We start from the raw sequence: 18,193 nt of genomic DNA, 5'->3' as shown, positions 1-18,193 counted from the left end.
AGTAGCAAACAGTTCAGAAATAGGTTTAGTAAGGACAAAATCTGTTCATCTTACCACTACATTACTGTCCATATGTTCTCATATTTGCTGCCGTCATTCCACATTAATAAGCAAAGTCCTAACAAAGCTTATGAGTGTTTTAGTGACATGGAGACTGGTTTTGCTGAACTTTTCCTCTCTTTTCAGAGTTTATCGAGGGAGTCTCACAGTTCAGTGTCAAGGGGGACAAAGAGCAGAAGCTGCGATGTAAGTAAAGCCGCTTGTTCATTAAAACCAGAGGGAGTGCTTCCAGTTTGATTCCCAAAACGTGTCCATAAACGCAACTAACAGCAGGCAGAGCTTTGTGTGCTCCTCCTCCTCTGGGGACACTGATGCAGGGCACAAAAATAGATTTTGGTTCGCCTGTTAAGGGCAGGTAAAGAAAAATGTTGAATTTGATTGAATAAGGTGATGATCTGTGCTGGATCATCAGAGATTGATCTGTCACAGACGTGTCATGTTGTTGGGCTTTCTGTATAAGTGACTTACACCTCACATCTTCCCTTGCTCCACAGTCGCTTTCAGGATCTACGACATGGACAAGGACGGCTACATCTCCAACGGCGAGCTCTTCCAGGTGCTGAAGATGATGGTAGGCAACAACCTGAAGGACACGCAGCTCCAGCAGATCGTGGACAAGACCATTATAAACGCAGACAAGGACGGAGACGGCAGGATATCCTTTGAAGAGTTCTGTGCAGTAAGTCAAGGCCCTCCTGGGGTATTTTGGGGCGGTGACATTTCTGCTGATGCAGCCTGTTGTGGTGGAGGCAAAGGTCAGAGAGGAAAGAAAGCTCTGGAAACGCCACTGTTGAGTTGAGTTGCAAACATTAGCCTGGTGAGCGTTCACTGCGTCCTCCAGCAAGTAGCTGCTGTGTGAAGGCACTGATCAGAACCGTGATTCAGAGCTGTCATACTGATTTATTAACTGGCCTTGTTATGTAAATAGAAAGTAGATGGTGTTCATGATCTAATTTAGGATCAAAGTACTTTCAACACAACGAGTGTTCTCCTTTTGGAAAGTCACTTCCACCAACTTGCCTCTTGATGGACCCTTGAGACGTTTTCTGAAATGAAGGGCTCCGTTTCTGACTCTGACTCTAGATCTCCAGAGCTTTGGACTAAAATGGCTCTTCGTCCTTGTGCGAGCTTGTTTTCAGGACGGTGCAGGAGAAGCTGTGCAACTCAAACACTTCAAACTTCAACCAATCGTCTCTTTGTTCTTTGCTGTTCTTTTTTTTTCTGGTTTGAGAGCAGTTCTGACAAAGATAAAAGAGTACGATGATTGAAAATAGATTTTGTTTGAAGGCTGGAAGGAGTAAGAAAGAAAAGAGTATTCACACCTTTTTCCTGGTCCTGTCGGAGAACATGCTGGTTCTCTCTCATCTCTTATTGGGACACATAATGGGACAGAGCCATCACTAATGTCATTAGTGCTTTTTCTACCATACCGGGTCAAGATGTCCTGATGACTCAGCCTGCTCTCACCGGCCCTCAGCAACACAATTAGTAATTATAATTACCAAAATAATTTCACATTTCAGTGACGTAATGACCAATGACTGAAGTGCAACTTCAGGCTGATCACAACCAAATGTGAGGAAGTTACAGCTTAAACCCTCTGTTTTTTATCCAGGATTTCAAATGTAAGTGACAAATGGATATAACAGTTATATAAAATGTCATTTATCATGTTTCAGCTGTGACTGGGGTTTCTTTGTAATGCTCTGCCTCCTCAGCTGCTTGTTTTGTTGGACTCTGTGTTGATTTGAGGAGTATTCCTGTGTAGTTGAGAATGAATCTCAGCTTGATCTTAGTTTCATCCTTCCAAAGAATGATGTTACACAATGTGGTTTGATCAGTCTGAATTTGCTCTGACGTAGTTTTCTCTTTACTGAAGTCGCCCATGATGTCTGAAGGGGGCGTGGCACGTTAAGCCTACACTTCAGAATTAAATGGGGAATAAATAAAAGCAGATTTAAAGCTCATCTGAGAGAAATAATTAAATGAGGTGATAAGCTGCAACTAAACAATGGCTGGATGATGCAGTTGTGTCTCATCATGTTTAGTTGACATCCCATTGAGTTAAAAGTCCATCACCTCATCGTCTCCTCTGGTCACATCTCTGTTGAGATTCAAATGGAGGAATCAGTTGTGTGCGCGGGTTTTTTTTTTCTAAATGGTTTTGCTCCCCGTGGACTTCCTGGTTACTTCAGGCTGTCGAGCCCACCGGTATGTTTATCTCAGAATGTCCCGGTCTCTGATTGGGCCTGTGCTTCCCCGGGATGGCCCGTTTAACCTTCATTTGGTTTTCAGACACAGCTTCAGACCTGTGATAACCCACAGCTTCTGATTCGGCTTGTACATGTTGTTCTTCTACATGTTAAGAGTTTCCTCAAACCTAAGCGTGTGCAGCTTAAGCCTGCAGTCATCGTTCAGCTGTAACTGTGGTGGATGCTGGACTAACGAGTGTTTTCTTCCCCCTCACGTTTCCTCCAGGTGGTTGGCGGTCTCGATATACACAAAAAGATGGTGGTGGATGTGTGAGCGTTCTCCGCTCGCTGAATCCCCCTCCTTGCCCTCAACACTCGCTTTCTCCACCATCTCTGAAGATCTGCTCAAGACGTCCGGCAAAACGCTCTCTGTGTAACTCAATGGAAGTATTCTCTCTTTATCTCTTATCTCTCTGTGACGCCACTTTTTCTTTCAAAAACCACAGGCCTCGCGAAGCCAACTTTGAAGTGTTATTGAACTGTAAATCCTCAATAACCCGGTCGTAGCACTTTAAGAGACTGAAGGACATCCTTTTGTCATTTGCAAGAGCATCTCCTGTTTTTGGATGAGAGGAGAGGAAGGGGGGGGGGGCGTTGTGAAGAGGCTGGTTGGCTTGTTCATATTTCATCTTTACTTTCTTTTCTTTCTTTTTTTTTTTTCCTTTTTTTGTTAATTGTTTTTTTTATATTTATTTTATTTTAGTTTTTTTTTGTTCGTGTCTTTTATAAAGAAGAAAAAAAACAAGTATATCTGTGGTTGTCTCGTGAGGGGAAGTGTGTCGTGTATTAACACTTGACTTACAGCGCAACTAGAAAGTAGGGTATGAAGTGCCAACCAGAACATATCCAGAAACCAGTCCAAGTTACTACCCGTCATCATTCAAGCCGGACAACCTGGCGTGCGACGCTTCCACCTGCACGACTGCGAGTCGCCTTAGACTTAAAACCCCAATTTTACTTTCTCAAATTCTCTCTTTTGTCCGTTTTGGCTCCCGCGCAGTTTGAACAGACCAGTAAAGCTTCCAGTCACTCTTAGCAAAGCGACTCGTGTCTTTTCTTTTCTTTTTTCTTTTTTTTGTAATAAGATTGCTAGTTTTATTTATACATAAAAATGTGTTTATATTGTTGGAGATTATCCTTGTTTCCAGTCATGAAATTCTAGGTAGATAAATCAATGCCAAGAAAATGTCTTTCCAAATAAAAAAAAACATAAAAAAAGCAACAAAAAAAAAATGTGGCTGAAAAATAGATATGTAGTTTTACTCTTGAGGGGCGCATTTTACATCCGGCGGCGTGCATCCATAAGACAATCTCTGATGCTGAGAATAGCTCCGCGTTCACTAACGAACCGTAGTGGAGTCATTAGTGTTTCGAGGCTTTTATTTAACAGAGGGGCAGAGACTCGAGTGAATAATTGTGAGATAACACGCTGTTTTTGCAAGGATAAAGCAGTTTAAGAGACTTATCTGCAGGCAGCATTTTTTAACCCGTATGTGTATATTAGGTAATCGGTGTGCGCTCATGTTATCTTACAGCAGGAGGAGAAAGCTTCGCCTCCGCTTAACACAAACCCTTCTGAATATGTGTCGCTGCAGTACAGGACGGGTCCGTTATCTTCAACGCAACACTTAAGAATCTTAACACGTTAGCATGAACGGCGTGCAGTGGGGTAGGCTGAATATTGTCGTTTTTAAGGGACGTTTTTTTTGGGTTTTTTTTCTGTTTTATTTGGAAACGTGTACATTTCAAAAGTTGGCTTCCTCTCCCTCTTCTTTTACTCAGTCACAATCACCTCATTTTCTGCCCTCGAAAAAAACCCGATTCAACCAAAATTTCATTTTCAAGGGAAAAAATGCTTCCTGCTATGAAAAGAAACCACAACAAAGCATTGGGGTACATTTTTGTTCAGCTTTGGAGGCCGACTGCTGGTTTGAACAGGAGTTTTCAGTCAGATCTGGAGTGCTATATTGTCCCCCCCATCCCAAAGCTCTGCACGGCTTGGGCCTCCCTGTGCTTGCATGACATGGAAGTATATTTTTTTTGTTGTGCATGTAGATCAATTTTTTGAAATAATCCTCTTGTTTACACATGGATGGTGATGTTAATATATTTAAGAATTTAACGGTATACAATATGGATGTTGCCAAACTTTGGTAAATGTACACATATTATGAGAGGTAATCCAAATGAACTGAACTACATGTAACTTTTTGTATTTTACCCGGGTCAGCGAGATGCTTCGATTCCAGTAAAAGTTGCATATCTGATCCTGTCTCAAACTGCCACACACTGTACTCGGCTTAAAGGGGAAATGTTTTTTTGTTTAGTTTTTTTCTTCTCTCTTTTGTATATAAGTATTTGTTAAATGCAGTTCTGGCTCTCTGTTCTCTGTATAGTTCAGACCGCGCTTTAGTTTGTAAGTGCTACTTTTCTCTGAGGGACTTGGGTTCTTTTTAGTTTGTGTGGGGATATCTGAAAAGATTTAAGTTTGAGAACTGTTTTTTTTTCGTTTCTTTTTTTCCTTTTTCTGCATGCTGCATCTTATGCTGTGGGACTGTTGGAAACTTGATACTGTATGAAAATGAAATAAAATTTAAATAAACTTTGAAATGTTGAAAGTACAAAGGTTCTATCATTTCTATTTGGAGACTAATCTCATCTCAAGATGTCGCTAACCAGCATGGACGTCATTTTAGGCTGATTAAGTGATTTTGGGAAATTAATCAAATTAAGATCTGCGAAGATAAATCCCAGAGAAAATAAATGCACAACTGCCCATTTAAAAAGGACACGGACCATATTCTAATCACCTTAAAGTGTACGTGGACAGAGCAAGTTACACTGCCATGTCCTGTAAAAGAGTCTGGATCCAGCCCTCATTTCTTTACCTTTTTCTGTCAGGCAGCCAGACTTTCTTGTAATCTTTTGATGAGGTCTTGAGTCATCTAAAGGTCTTTTCAAAGCTTTTTCAGACCAGTCTTTGTACCTGACCATTGTCAAGAGGAATGTGTTTTCTGTTTGAGCTGATTAACACCGACATATGAATTGTTAAAAGAAAAATCAACTTAAGGGATGAACCAGTGTTGTGTCCAAACATTAGACATGTTGGAGCAAATTTTACATTGTATTTTTACGTATAAATTTGTCATTTGTTCCCATTTCTTTAGTTGGTTGCAGCTCTGAAAAACACCAAAGATAACACCATTTGACAGAAAATAGTATTTTTACTCCAACAAGCTGATTCCCAAAGTGCTGTTAGCTGAAAACTTGGCATGTCTCTGCATGGTGTGCAGTGAGTCCTTAAAACATTTGATGAAACTGGTCAAGCGGAGGACAAAAAAAGAAGTGTTACACGCCAAAAAAATTCCAACAGCAGATGACCAGTATCTGAAAGTGATGTCCTTAAGAAAGAGGAAAAAATCCAGCAAAGACCTGACAGGACCTGAGAGATGCATCTGGACCTTCAGCTGATCCATCTACTGTTGGCCCAAGCCTCATCAGAAATGGTCTCCATGGAAGGGTGGCTGTCAAGAAGCCGTTCTTAAGGAAGGAAAACAGGGAGAAAAGGCTGAGCTATGCCAAATGACACAAGAAGTGGACCGAAAATCAGTGGCAACAGGTCTTATGGAGGGATGAATCCTCCCCAGAGCCCGGACCTCAGCATTATTGAAGCAGTGTGGGATCATCTGACAGAGAACGGAACAAAAGGCAGCCAACATCCAAAGAAGAGCTTTGGGATGTCCTTCAAGAAGCCTGGAGAACTATTCCTGAAGACTACTTAAAGAAATGACAGAAAGCTTGTCTAAGAGGGTTCAGGCTGTGTTGGAGAATGAAGATGCTCAGACCAAATGATGATGTTGGAGCTGGTTAGAATTGTACAAACTCTTTTACTTCCGTGTTTCAATTTATCTCTAAACATATTTTCCTAGCAATATGTGGCTGAAAAGTTTTCCACAGCACTGTAACGTGTCCTCAGAGTAAATGATGCTGACCAGAAATGTCAAACATACATTTTGCATTGCAGTTAGTGTTTAGAATAAATCACACCCTGATCCAAAATGTGGTGCATTATACATGAAACTGACAAATAAGCAAATTCAGTTCAGTTTTTTTATTTATTTACATAAACTACCATCATTTTTTTATGTTTTCATCATAGCTTTATTCCTCATTTCACTGCAGCTGATCAAAACAACCATGTGGCCACTGTAGAGGAGACGAGTTGTCAGTCCGAAGCACAGTCAACAGTCTTAGGTCATCACCAGCCCGGGGAAGAAGAGATAAATAGACGGAGCAACCGATCAGACTTCAGAATCTCTCTGCAGTCCTGGTCGCCACCACTCTGATGTTACCATAGACCTTTGAAGGTGGACTTCCTGTGGGGGTAAAAGGGGTTTAAAGGTCACTTCTCAGCACTACTGCACATTGAAAAAGTTCTGCTTCAAACATGACATCAAGCAGATGAGCTGCTATTCAAAGACAGTCCTTCTTACCTAAGATTAAGTTACATATCGCCGTCCGGGCCATCTTAATATTCTGGAAAGAACCCAATATGTGGACTTTTCTGTTGAGAGACAGGAAGGAGGGTTAATGTGGGCTGTAACAGGACAAAAAGGCAAAACCAGAAAACTTTAAAGCTTCTTTTAATTTTAGAAAACAGTGAAACATCAGGCATTAAACTCCACAGTGGGTGCAACGCTACTCACGTCTCTGCGAGCACAATGCGAGTCTTTGTCACATTTTCAATCGTGAATTTAGTTTTTCCTCCCTTCCCTGCTATTCTTCCAATAGCCCTGGACAAGTGGTCTCCCTTAAGAGGCTTCACTGCAAAAACACGAGAGGTTCAGTTAGCAGCAGGCGGAAAAAAAGTAATAATATGTGAGTAGTTTCAGAGCAGACAGCTGCAATCTTACCGTCTGTGACATCAAAGCTTTCAAGGAAAAGCTCGTCTAATCTGATGAGAGCCAGGGCATCCTGGGCACAGGAGAGTGATTAGACTCAACATCGAGATGTGCATCTTCTTCTAAAACTACTCAGAGAATTTCAACAGTACAACAAAACAACTCATTGGTTTCACCTTCTGCTGTGGGTGTTGACAAGGAGAAACCATTATTTTATTGCCAGTAGATTCCAGTAAGTCTATATTATCATTTTGTGTTAAAAAGCCGTCTCCCGTTGCCTACAATGCCTGAGCAAAAGCTCACAGAAACCTTCCATTTGTGTACTCACTTCAACCTGGAATCCAAGAACAAACGCTTTAACGAAATCTGCTGCTTTTGTGAGGGAGCCGATGTCCTGCGTTTCTTTGCATGTCTGAAAGAAAGGAGGAGTAAGAAAGACACGACTGTCGGCATTAGCAAAGAAACCCTGCATATGGGACAGTCGATACTGCTAAAAGGTGTCAGGGATGCTTACTTTGATTTCAACAGTTCTGGTTTTTAGGTTGAATCGGACTTGAAGGTGTAAATTCTCTACGATGGGAGTGAAAATCTTTAGCCAGTTATCCTTCAGTGGGGTGTATCTGTGAGCCGGAACAGCAATTTTGCGCATCTCATCTGGTCCCTGAAACATTCACGAAACAATTTATTTTACTAAAGTGAAAGGAGTAAGTGGATATTTAACCTTTACTTTACTGATAAATCATAAAATGCATGTGATTTGCTTCACGACAGATACAAAATGTCAGGAAATGTGAAAAAATGACAATACAAAGAAGTAAAAAACTTAAAGAAAAGGACAAATAATCACAGGGATACTATAACCACAGAGAAATAAAAGAGTATCAAGAAGTGGCTCAAAACAAATCAAGAGAAGAATAATAAATGACTAAAAGAGTGGCAAGATTACAAGAAAGATGTTTAAACTATGTGGAAATATATATTTTACATAAAGTGATGGTGTAATTTCTAATGCAGGCTAATTCATTTTAGCTTTACTAATAATGAGAATAATAACTAATCTTTTTGGATGTACTACTGATTGTGCCTGTTGGTGCTTTAAAGCTTCTAATTACGATGCATCAAACTGAGATGTTGACTGCACAGTTATGGTTGGCGACACCACCTCTTCTACAGGTGTAATCTGCAAAGAGGCTGGTGGTGATTGTTGTGAAAAGCAAAGCTGGAGTGCCATGGGAAATCTGAATTATGTGCAAAAATTGAAAATACCCTGTGCATCATGTAGAAGCTGATATGCATGATGTCAGACTGTAAAAAAAAAACAAAAAAAAACAAAGCTGACCATATCTGTTAGAGTAATAAAGCATGATCTGATGCGTTTGCAAAACAAAACACCTCGTGTGAAAATAGACTGGGACATGAGAGGATATGACAGTGTGTATGTAACTTCTTGGCACCTTAAAAGCGCTATAAATGCAAAGCATTAGATCATTATCATCACAATATTCATTATTTTCCCTTTAAGGAGCTGGAGCTTTGCAACTTCTATTACAGAAACTGAAAGTATGTCGTTGTTTGTATTGGAAACGTGGATTAAAGGTATAAAATATTGTGTGCATTTCATATTCAATATAGTAGCTGAGCCGACCAAACTGTCATTATTTTAACACGACAGACATTATAGGTCTAAAATAAATCACTGTAAAATCAGTATGGGTAACTTGGCAGGACACCGGGGAAACCACAATGAGTGTTTCTGAAGGTCTTCTCCTTGTGTCACAACTGCAACTCTCAGCAGCTCAATTAAGTGCCGTCACAAGATTGTAATACGCATGCGCAAAGCATTATCTTTCTTAAAGGGGTAAAGCAACATGAAAAGACACATTAATAGTATAACACTGAGATAATACGCAAAAGGATGTGTACACAGGCTGAATTACCCGCAATTGATCGCTTGAAATTGGTGGAAACTGTGGTCTCTTGCTCGCCACGGGCCCCTCTGTGTCCATGTCCACTCCGACCTGTTCACGTTTCCGCTTCTGGCTCTTTTTAGACTTCACCTTCGTGAAGGAATCTTTGTCATCTTTACTCTCGATGGCCGCGCCAGTGTCAGGGGTCGGATTTGTATCGTTGTCCATCGCGAAAGAAGTTTTTAAAATCAGATTATACAGTCAAAACTGAAGCAGACAGTGGCCACACAGACACTAGGGTGTCCTCGTGCTATGAAAAGGACCCAAACAGCAACGTCGTCAACGCCTCAAAAGTGAAAAATCTTAATTATTATGTTATGGTTACCAGACTTATCTAAATATGGCAAAATAATTCGGATTAAGATACTTATATTCAAATACTTAATTATACACAACACCCAAATATGTTATATTTACTTCATATGTGAACATTTAGTCAGGCATGTTATCAAGCAGCTATGGCCTCAGATTTGAAGGAGGGCCTCTACGTCATATGTTTTGGCTCCGAGCAACACTGACCAATTTTCTCCTCACCTTTCTGGTGGATTTCTACCGTTCAACGGAATAACATAGTTTTAGCAAACATGTCATCACCGCTGTCAAAGCCTCAGATTATTGCGCATATCCAGAAGAGTTTGAACTACACGGTGTTCGACAGTAAATGGATACCATGCAGTGCGAAGTTCATCTGCTTGGGGAACTTTCCCAGAGGAACCGGAGTGATTCAAATTTATGAGGTGCAGCACGGAGAAGCTCAGCTAATCAAAGAAGTAGGTTTATATCCAACCGTTGTGGTCTATTTTCCCTTCTTTTGCCCAAAATTATCATGTAAAAGGCGTGTTTTGGAGCTGCCTTGCTTCTTCGAAACTTCTAGAAAGGTCTTGCTCGTTTGTATCCATGGCAACAAGCGACAAACGGGCAGTCTGAGAAATGTCACAGTAGTAAGTTAATTAAAACTGAAAGGCACTTACGAGCAATTGTGACATATTCAGGCGACCGTTCACTTTTGGAGTTTGGCATTTAGCGGGTGTGTGAAGTGTGTTTTATGAAGACACTGTTGAGTCATAAATGAGAATAATGTCCTCTTACGTTGCTGTTCCACTGCTTGACGCTTTGACCCACTCCCGGAGCTAAACTGAACCTCATATCACTCATATTTCAGGTAGAGAAACCTAAACCCATAAAGTGTGGGACGTTTGGGGCCACCTCACTTCAGCAAAGACACATGGCAACTGGAGATTTTGACGGAAATCTCAATATATGGTATTTTATCCACATCCATGCATACCACACCATCTGTGTCTTACCAGTAATGCTATGTAATGAACTGGTGAAAGGAAGGTTTCAGTTTTATTTGCACTGCTATTCAAAACAGGTTTTATCCCAAAGGCTCACTGAGGCTACGAATGGAAAATACATTTATTTATAAGGTGAATTTCTGACTTAATTGTCATCCACAGGAATCTCGAGACACCTGATGTGCCAGTCTACACTGTAAAGGCCCACAAAGAGATAGTCAATAGTATTGATGGTGTTGGCGGCCTGGGAATTGGCGATGGCGCTCCTGAGATAGTCACTGGAAGCAGAGATGGTAAGAGCATTCAAAATTTGAATCATTTATAATCGAAACATTTTCAGTGCATGAACGTTGTGAAAATGCAGTACATAAAGTCCCAAGTAAATCTCATTTGATACGGTTTTTACAGGGACAGTGAAAGTGTGGGATCCCAGACAGAAGGATTCACCCGTGGCCAACATGGAGCCAGTGGAAGGAGAAACCAAGAGGGACTGCTGGACTGTTGCATTTGGTAAGTAAAGTATTCCTAAAGTATGTACATCCACAACCATAAGGCTGCGGTTTTAAAAATCAGGATTTTATTAGAGCAGAGCGACAGGGTTAGGCTTATTAGGTTTAGTAGTTTTATTGGGAATTTGGCTGTATTAATATGCACTTATGTTTTACTGTTTGTAGATGCAAAAAGAAGGAACTTTGAAGCATATGCGGATTACTAAGGCCCCTTTCAATCTAGTTAAGCATGTACATGCAGGAATGATTCGGTTCATCTGCAAAAGCTGGGTGGGATTTGCCTGGTTTTGGGGGCTTTGATTTTTGCATGATTTAGGTCAGACTAACATGTTTGCCAACATTTTAAAAGTCCAGTTCTGGTTGGACTAACACAATCATTTTACAATGAGTCCTACTTCACTTGAACTTTTTCTCCGTTGCATCGAGAAACTGTTCAGGAACAGTAGATGCAGTAGATGAATGTATAGCCTGTATAGTGGGTCATACAGTCAGATGTGGAGATAATCAGGAGGCAGACACGGATGTACAGACAGAGAATTGTATGTTTAATGATTGATGGAGTGAAAAATGCATGAGCTATGCACATTCTTTCTTTATAAATAACTGTAAGTGTTTTTTTTTTTTGTTTTTTTGTATGTACACATCTTACACGTTTATGAATCTGGCCCCTGGTCTCCACAGCATTCACATACACAGGAACAGGACTGTTAAATGTGAAATTATCTTTAACTTTACTTGTGTGCAATCATCTTTAACTAAGAAGCACCACTACATAAATTAAATTCACAATCTAAAAAGAAAAAAAGACACCTCAAAAGTGTATAAGTAAACCTGCTATCATATTAAACGTGTTTCCAGGTTATTTGGAGGAAAACAGCAACATGAAGACCTGAAAAGTTCTTATGCACCAGTGAAAATATGGGCATGAAACCACGTTTGGACCCGTTTTCAGTGATCTTTTCTTGATTTCAGACATATTTGATGTACATTTCAGGTCATGCCTTCAATGACCAGGACCGATGTGTGTGTGCTGGCTATGACAATGGTGACATCAAACTCTTTGACCTGCGAAACATGTCTCTACGGTGGGAAACCAACATTAAAAATGGGGTGAGATGTATTCTGACATTTCAGACGGAGATTCCAGCCAGTTCACTTCTGCACAACAAAGAGTATTTGCACTGTTTAGAGAGAAGTCTGAGATGAATGCTCGTTAAACATGCCATTTATGAAGCTGCCTTTAATACCCAACTGTCCAACTCTTATTAATTTGTTTGTGGTGGAGCCACGCCGTGCAGCAAATATCCAGGAAGTGACTTTTTTTTTTTTTTTTTTCTTTTTCTTACATCATGACTAGGTGTGCTGCGTGGAGTTTGACAGGAAAGACATCAACATGAACAAGCTGGTGGCCACCTCACTGGAGGGAAAATTCCATGTGTTCGACATGAGGACCCTGCACCCCACCAAGGGCTTCGCCTCCGTTTCCGAAAAGGTAATTGACATGGGTGGAGGGAGTCAGACGGGTGTTTGGCTTCTATGTATGGGAATAATGTCCAAATGTTATTCGCAATATTGTTCTTATTACATTTGTGTGGTACAGAGGGAATTGGGGCCACACATCGATTTGAGCGTTTTCACAGCTGAAAGCGTTTGGGGTCGTGTTTGTCTAACAATTTCTGTGGCTTTTTGTTGCCAGCCAAAAATGACACTGAGCCAGTGAGGAAAGAGAAGTGTGGCTTTTTGTGGGGAAATGCTGGAAAAACACACTTAAACGAGCGTTTGTGCACAGACCAGCTCACCAAGTGTTTGCAAAGCCTGAGAAATCAGGGGCCTTGGCTTTCTAAATATTTATCCGGTTCTTCGGTGCGATCAAGAGTTGGTACATCAGAGTCTCCAACCATGAGTCACGAGGTTACTCTGGAAGTTTTTGTCTACAAGATAGACTTTACAAAACACACGAAAGACAAGTAATATATAAATTCTGGTTATTAAAACTAAATGCGTTCACTTTCACAGCATCTTGGCTGGCTTTTCCCGTGAATTCTTAAAGTACTTACTGTTGTGTTCCTGCTAGATTTTAAGTAGATCATATTAAGTTTTTATTGTATTTCCCATGTCAGCATATTGCATGTCATTACCAAGTTATTTATCGAAACTACACTTTGAGGTTTCAGTGACCTCATCTGTTTGATTATGTCTTTCTGGAGGTGTTCTGCATGTGAAATTGTTAAGAAAATGGTTTTCGTCCAGCTCACCCAACAAAGTTAAAGCAATTGGGAAAATGGCAAAACCCAGTTGATTCAAGTGTTTTCCTAAAAACTTGAAGGAGTGTTTTAAGACATTAACAATCCCTCCTCTTTATTTTAGGCACATAAGTCAACCATCTGGCAGGTGAGACATTTGCCTCAAAACAGAGACATCTTTATGACTGCGGGGGGAGCGGGCAACCTACATCTATGGAAATAGTAAGTCTGTGCTCATCATGGAGGTTGCTTTAAACTAATTGCATTTCCTGCTTTACTATAAACTAATCTAAATTATATTTGTGATGGTCTTCCCAGTGAGTATCCTGCTCAGAGAAGCAAAAAGGACTCTGATGGTGGGGATGAGGGTGTAGCCGGATCAGTCAACCTCTTACAGAACGTCACTCTGTCCACTCAGCCAATCGCCAGCCTGGACTGGAGCCCTGACAAGCAGGGCCTGTGTGTGTGTTCGGGTTTCGACCAGTCTGTCCGTGTCCTCATCGTCACAAAGCTCAACGTGGTGTGAAAAAGTCCAAATCTGACGATCAAGATCTATGAAGGCAGATGTGAAATCCGACACAGCTGCAGAGATGCACCAGTAGGACGTAAATCACTGTCTTTCATGCCACCGAACTGTCTGTTTTCAGGCAATTCCAGCTTCCATCTGTGAGTGTTGGCAGATGTCTTGATTTTGTTCAGCTGAGATTCATCTTGCCAGAAAAAGGCTCAATTGACTGAAATGGGGAAAATTGTCTGAGTTTAGTCATTTTGCCTGTTAAATGATAACCCTGCAAATGTTTCACTTCGTGGCTGAGTCATGCAGAGAAACAGCCCAGTGACACAACGGTTCATTTCCCATATTACCATAAAGGCTGCACCGGGGTGAAGGAATGAGTCATACAGCTGTTGTCCTTCAGCAGAAGCTCACTGGAACACCTGTCTGGTTGCGTTGTTATCAGTTTTGTGCTTTGTTAAAATTGTGATTGATACGATATTTTTTATTGAGAACTGTGATTTCTGATTAAAATGTTGCTTTTGGAGAAAAAGAGATTACTCTGAGCCTTCTGCCTAAAATCGGGAGTAAATAATCCTTTTCTTATGAACACAGCACAAGGATACGACACACCTCTTTTTGATATAGAATAAGCAACTTGTGACTCAATTAAAACCCATTGTCAGTGGGGTTTCAAACATTGTCATATCCAGCATTTGAACCTGAAGAAGTCCTGCAGATCCGGATCATCCTCCTGTCTGTCATGGATTCTGGCGTAGACACTCCTCACCAGCGCCATCCTTGACTTTCCATCCAAAATATCTATATATTTCTCTATGCAACCTGTGAACACACACATGAATTAATACATAAAAGATACTGCACTCACATAGAAGCAGAGTTTTTTAAAGCGTAAGGAGGGCTTCCCCAGGAGGGCTCCAAGCAATTTCAGTTGAAACTCAGTGAATGGAAGTGAGGATGTGTAACATTTTATCTTGAGGCGCTCAAATACATAACTTGCAGAGGAATGTGATTGTTTCAGCAACTAATAAATGGGATTTAGTAACGTAATTGTGGTCCTTTAGATGTCCAGGAATTTGGCACAGGCTAACAAAAAAGGTGGCCTGAGTGTGGCTTCATGTTTCATTCCACTACTTCTGCTGCTGAGGAGGGATTTTTTTTCTCCAAATGTATACATTTATGATAATCATTATAAGTTGTAATTACTTAGGCCCATGACTTTGCCGTGTGCTACCAGGTTGGGGCCCAGCTGTGGGTGGTCGTACTGCTCCAGCGACATCAGCATGCGGACAATCTCTCCGGTGATGAAGGCGTCATCAAAACTTTGCTCGGCCACGGGCTTCAGAGGGAATCTGCAGTACACGTCTACGGCGGCCGGAGGGTCGCACGGCTCCAGGAGCTGCACAAGCTCAATGTAGGCATCATGGATCTAAACGGCAAGCCAATACATTTATCACAACTGATCTGGACTACATCAGTAGAAGGACATTAACAATATAGAGCAGCGACTTCCCTGTCCAAAACAGAAGGCTTTGACAATATTTCATGAAACTATTTGTCGTGTGATTTTCTAAAGCGACAGCAACATCCGACTGGAACTAATGACTAAGCCTGGAGTTGCTCACAGGCACAGTTGGGTGGGTGTAAAATGGAGAAGTCATCTTATCTCAAAGCCAATGTGAGCTGCACTGCTAAAGCATTGAGGAAACGCCTAAGATCTACAGTAAATGTGACAGATAACAGCTGACCCCCGGGGCCATGGCGATGGCCTCTCGGTAAAGCTGCTTTGCCTGGTTCTGGGTGTGTGCTGAGCGTGAGAGGGCCCGAGCCAGGCCCAGGCGTGATACATGAGACCTGCGGTTCAGTGGACTGGACCCGTCGACTCTGTGCGCTGCAGCAGGCTCTGAAACTAAAAGACGTACGTACATAATTACACTGTTTTATCATAGATGAGGTCTCACAAGGACAAAAGGAAAAAATGCAAACATTTCTATTTTATCTCATACTTGACCTGTTTAATGTTAACATGTTCCTGACAGTTATTGCAACTGAAACAGTTTGTTTCAAGCCAAATGGTCTGCATTTGAAGTTATCACCTCTGGAAATTCAGTGTAACGCCCAGACAGAATCTCGTACTGGAGCATGCAACATATGGAGGTATTGTTTCAGCTATCATTAAAGTACAGCAGCATTCTTTATTACCTTTGCAACATTTTTTCACACCCCATCAACTCCTTTTAGACAACATACAGTACATAGGCCTCAAATATCTTCTTTAGGTTTTAAAAGATTCCAGAGAAGAAGAGTTAACTTGACGGTTCATGCCACTCTCAGTGTCCCTGTCACGTCTTACCTTCAGCACTCTCAACAGTCTCAGGACAACCATCCTGTTTGGACTTGTTGGCAGGGAGCTTGGGTTTAGGACTATTGTTGGAAGGTTTAGCTGATTTATCTGGCTTGGCAGCTGCTCCAGCTCTCCCTCTACAGGAGAGAAAATGTAACACAAATGCTCAAAAACTGAATACAAAAGTACTTAGGCAAGTTTGTTTATGTTGATTAACAATGTGTTTAGTTCCAGTTCATGTAAAACATGACAAAACCACCACATTTCTGTCAGTTTGGTTTGAATAGGTGCATACACACAACATGCCAGTTATCTGGACAGGCTTTTTGTGAATTCAAAATAAACTTTTCCTTCATTCAAACTACTCACTTTTCATTCAGAAGAACTAGAATAATAAAAAGTAAAAGATTGATTTACAGGTTTGCACTGCCTCATGAATAAGAAGAAGGATAGACCTCCTATAAAAAGTAGGAATCCAGAGGAAAGCTTCCATGAATAAATAAGCATCCACAAACCGCTACCTAACAGATCAGCCAAACACTCGACTCTGCAGGCTGACAGCATGACTCACCTGACTGCAGGGCTTTTGGCTGGAGGCTGAGCTGCCTTCCCTCCTCTGATGGGGGCTGCGGCGGCAAGAGTCTGAGCTTTGGTCACAGCTGCTCGCCCGTGACTAGGCCCTCCCCTGCCCTGCTTAGCTCCTCTTTTTGCCACACTGTTGTCATAGGGCGCCTTTGCTTGGGCTGATTGAGTGGTGGACTGTGTGGTAGCTTTCTTGTTTTCAGCCCCCAGTCGGTCCTGCCACCACTTTTGCTCTGAGCAATCCAGGTATTTAATGATAAATGTTTAATGCAAAGTAAACATTAATTAGTAGTTTGGTATAAAAGTGTAGACTCACTTCTCAGCTCTTCAGGTGGTTCTCCACTCTGTGGCTTGATTTCCAGCTCAATGCTGGCCTGTAAGCTGAGGCAGGCATCATTCAGGGCTTCACTGGACCTGTCTGAAGTCGGGTTGTTGTCATATTGAGCCAGCTGGGCCAGGCCAAGGAGGCACAGGGAATGACTGTCCCGTGGAGTGGTTACCACTGCCAGTTGGCATGTCTGTGCAGCAGTGGTAAGGTAGGAAAAAAGTTCAAGTCTGACTTCTGTGTCACACCAAGCACTTTATTCCATTTATAGTCAATACATGGACTAGCTTCTATGGACAACAGCTCAAACCACTGAGATATTTCTATGTTATTGCAAACTTTTGAAAGCATAAGCACGAATGAGTGTGGAATACTCCTACTCTTTCCTGCATGTCCAGCAGCTCCTGACAGGGAGCGATGGTGGTGAGACGTATAAGCGCTGTAAGGCCCTGGCACCTCTTTGCCACCACGGACTGCTTCTCAATACCGGCTTTAGCCTGGAATTCACCCTGCTGGATCAGTCTCTGTAGCAGGGTGAAGTGAGCTTCAAGCAGTACCCACTCCAGCTGTCGGGTCACCTCACCGCGACACACACACTGACTCACACTCTGGGCAGTCAGCACTGCTACACTGAAGCATTCCAGCACAGGGACGAAAAGAGACCATGATTTTAGACTGTGTTCATTCACTAAGCGAGGTTCATACTGTTCAGTGGTTCAATTATACTTGTCTGTGTGTCGCTGAGGGATCCGAATTTAACTGAAACAAAACTGTGTAACTTACAAGTGATACACCTGTTCAGCACTCATGGCTTTCACAGATAATGTTTTCCTCTGCTGCAGCTGACCAAGAGTGAGAAGGCCTCGCAGGAACTGGGTATTGATGTTGGACAGAAGGTCTGAAGGATCCTGTTCCACCCAGCTTTTAGAAATCATGATAAAGAATGATGCACTTATATTCAAGATCCCACGTTTTGGATTTCCATGTTCCACTGGTGCTTAGTGGAACTAACTTAACAAGAATCCTGATAATGTAAGACATCTCAACATCCTATCCTCCATCTCACCTTCACTTCCACCACACACTCACACACACACACACACCTCGCGCTGAAGCGCTGGCTGACAAAGTGCTCCAGTCCCTGATGTAAGAACAGTGCAGCCTCCCTCTCTGTGCTCTCAGAAGCTTTCTGCTCCTG

The 18,193-nt window shown here is 41.7% G+C and overlaps 3 protein-coding genes across 3 annotated transcripts in view; 2 read left to right on the top strand and 1 right to left on the bottom strand.

Moving 5' to 3' along the window:
* The window catches only part of ppp3r1a (protein phosphatase 3, regulatory subunit B, alpha a), a 28,823-nt gene extending 24,636 nt beyond the window's left edge, over positions 1–4,187 (top strand). Inside the window, exons 4-6 of the mRNA XM_072390622.1 lie at positions 187–246; positions 555–739; positions 2,539–4,187. Coding sequence (XP_072246723.1) covers positions 187–246; positions 555–739; positions 2,539–2,586 — 293 coding nt within the window. The 3' untranslated portion in view covers positions 2,587–4,187. The remainder of the gene's footprint in view (positions 1–186; positions 247–554; positions 740–2,538) is intronic.
* Positions 4,188–6,431: 2,244 nt separating this feature from the next.
* Positions 6,432–9,440, bottom strand: pno1 (partner of NOB1 homolog). Its single transcript, XM_072390621.1, has 7 exons — positions 9,151–9,440; positions 7,728–7,874; positions 7,542–7,625; positions 7,226–7,286; positions 7,019–7,136; positions 6,806–6,876; positions 6,432–6,688 (listed from the first exon to the last, which is right to left on the bottom strand). The coding sequence occupies exons 1-7, from the start codon at positions 9,346–9,348 to the stop codon at positions 6,621–6,623; spliced, it is 747 nt and encodes a 248-aa protein (XP_072246722.1). The 5' UTR covers positions 9,349–9,440; the 3' UTR covers positions 6,432–6,620.
* A 244-nt stretch (positions 9,441–9,684) lies between these two features.
* On the top strand, positions 9,685–15,034 carry dnaaf10 (dynein axonemal assembly factor 10). Its single transcript, XM_072390619.1, has 8 exons — positions 9,685–9,954; positions 10,347–10,443; positions 10,641–10,771; positions 10,887–10,988; positions 11,982–12,097; positions 12,345–12,479; positions 13,355–13,452; positions 13,549–15,034. The coding sequence occupies exons 1-8, from the start codon at positions 9,765–9,767 to the stop codon at positions 13,754–13,756; spliced, it is 1,077 nt and encodes a 358-aa protein (XP_072246720.1). The 5' UTR covers positions 9,685–9,764; the 3' UTR covers positions 13,757–15,034.
* The last annotated feature ends 3,159 nt before the right edge of the window (positions 15,035–18,193 follow it).

Source organism: Leuresthes tenuis, unplaced genomic scaffold, assembly GCF_036924035.1.
Source record: "Leuresthes tenuis unplaced genomic scaffold, fLeuTen1.0.hap1 SCAF_8, whole genome shotgun sequence".
Classification (NCBI taxonomy): Eukaryota; Metazoa; Chordata; class Actinopteri; order Atheriniformes; family Atherinopsidae; genus Leuresthes; species Leuresthes tenuis.
The sequence above is the reverse complement of the archived record's forward strand: the minus strand, read 5'-3'. Positions and strand labels throughout refer to the sequence as shown.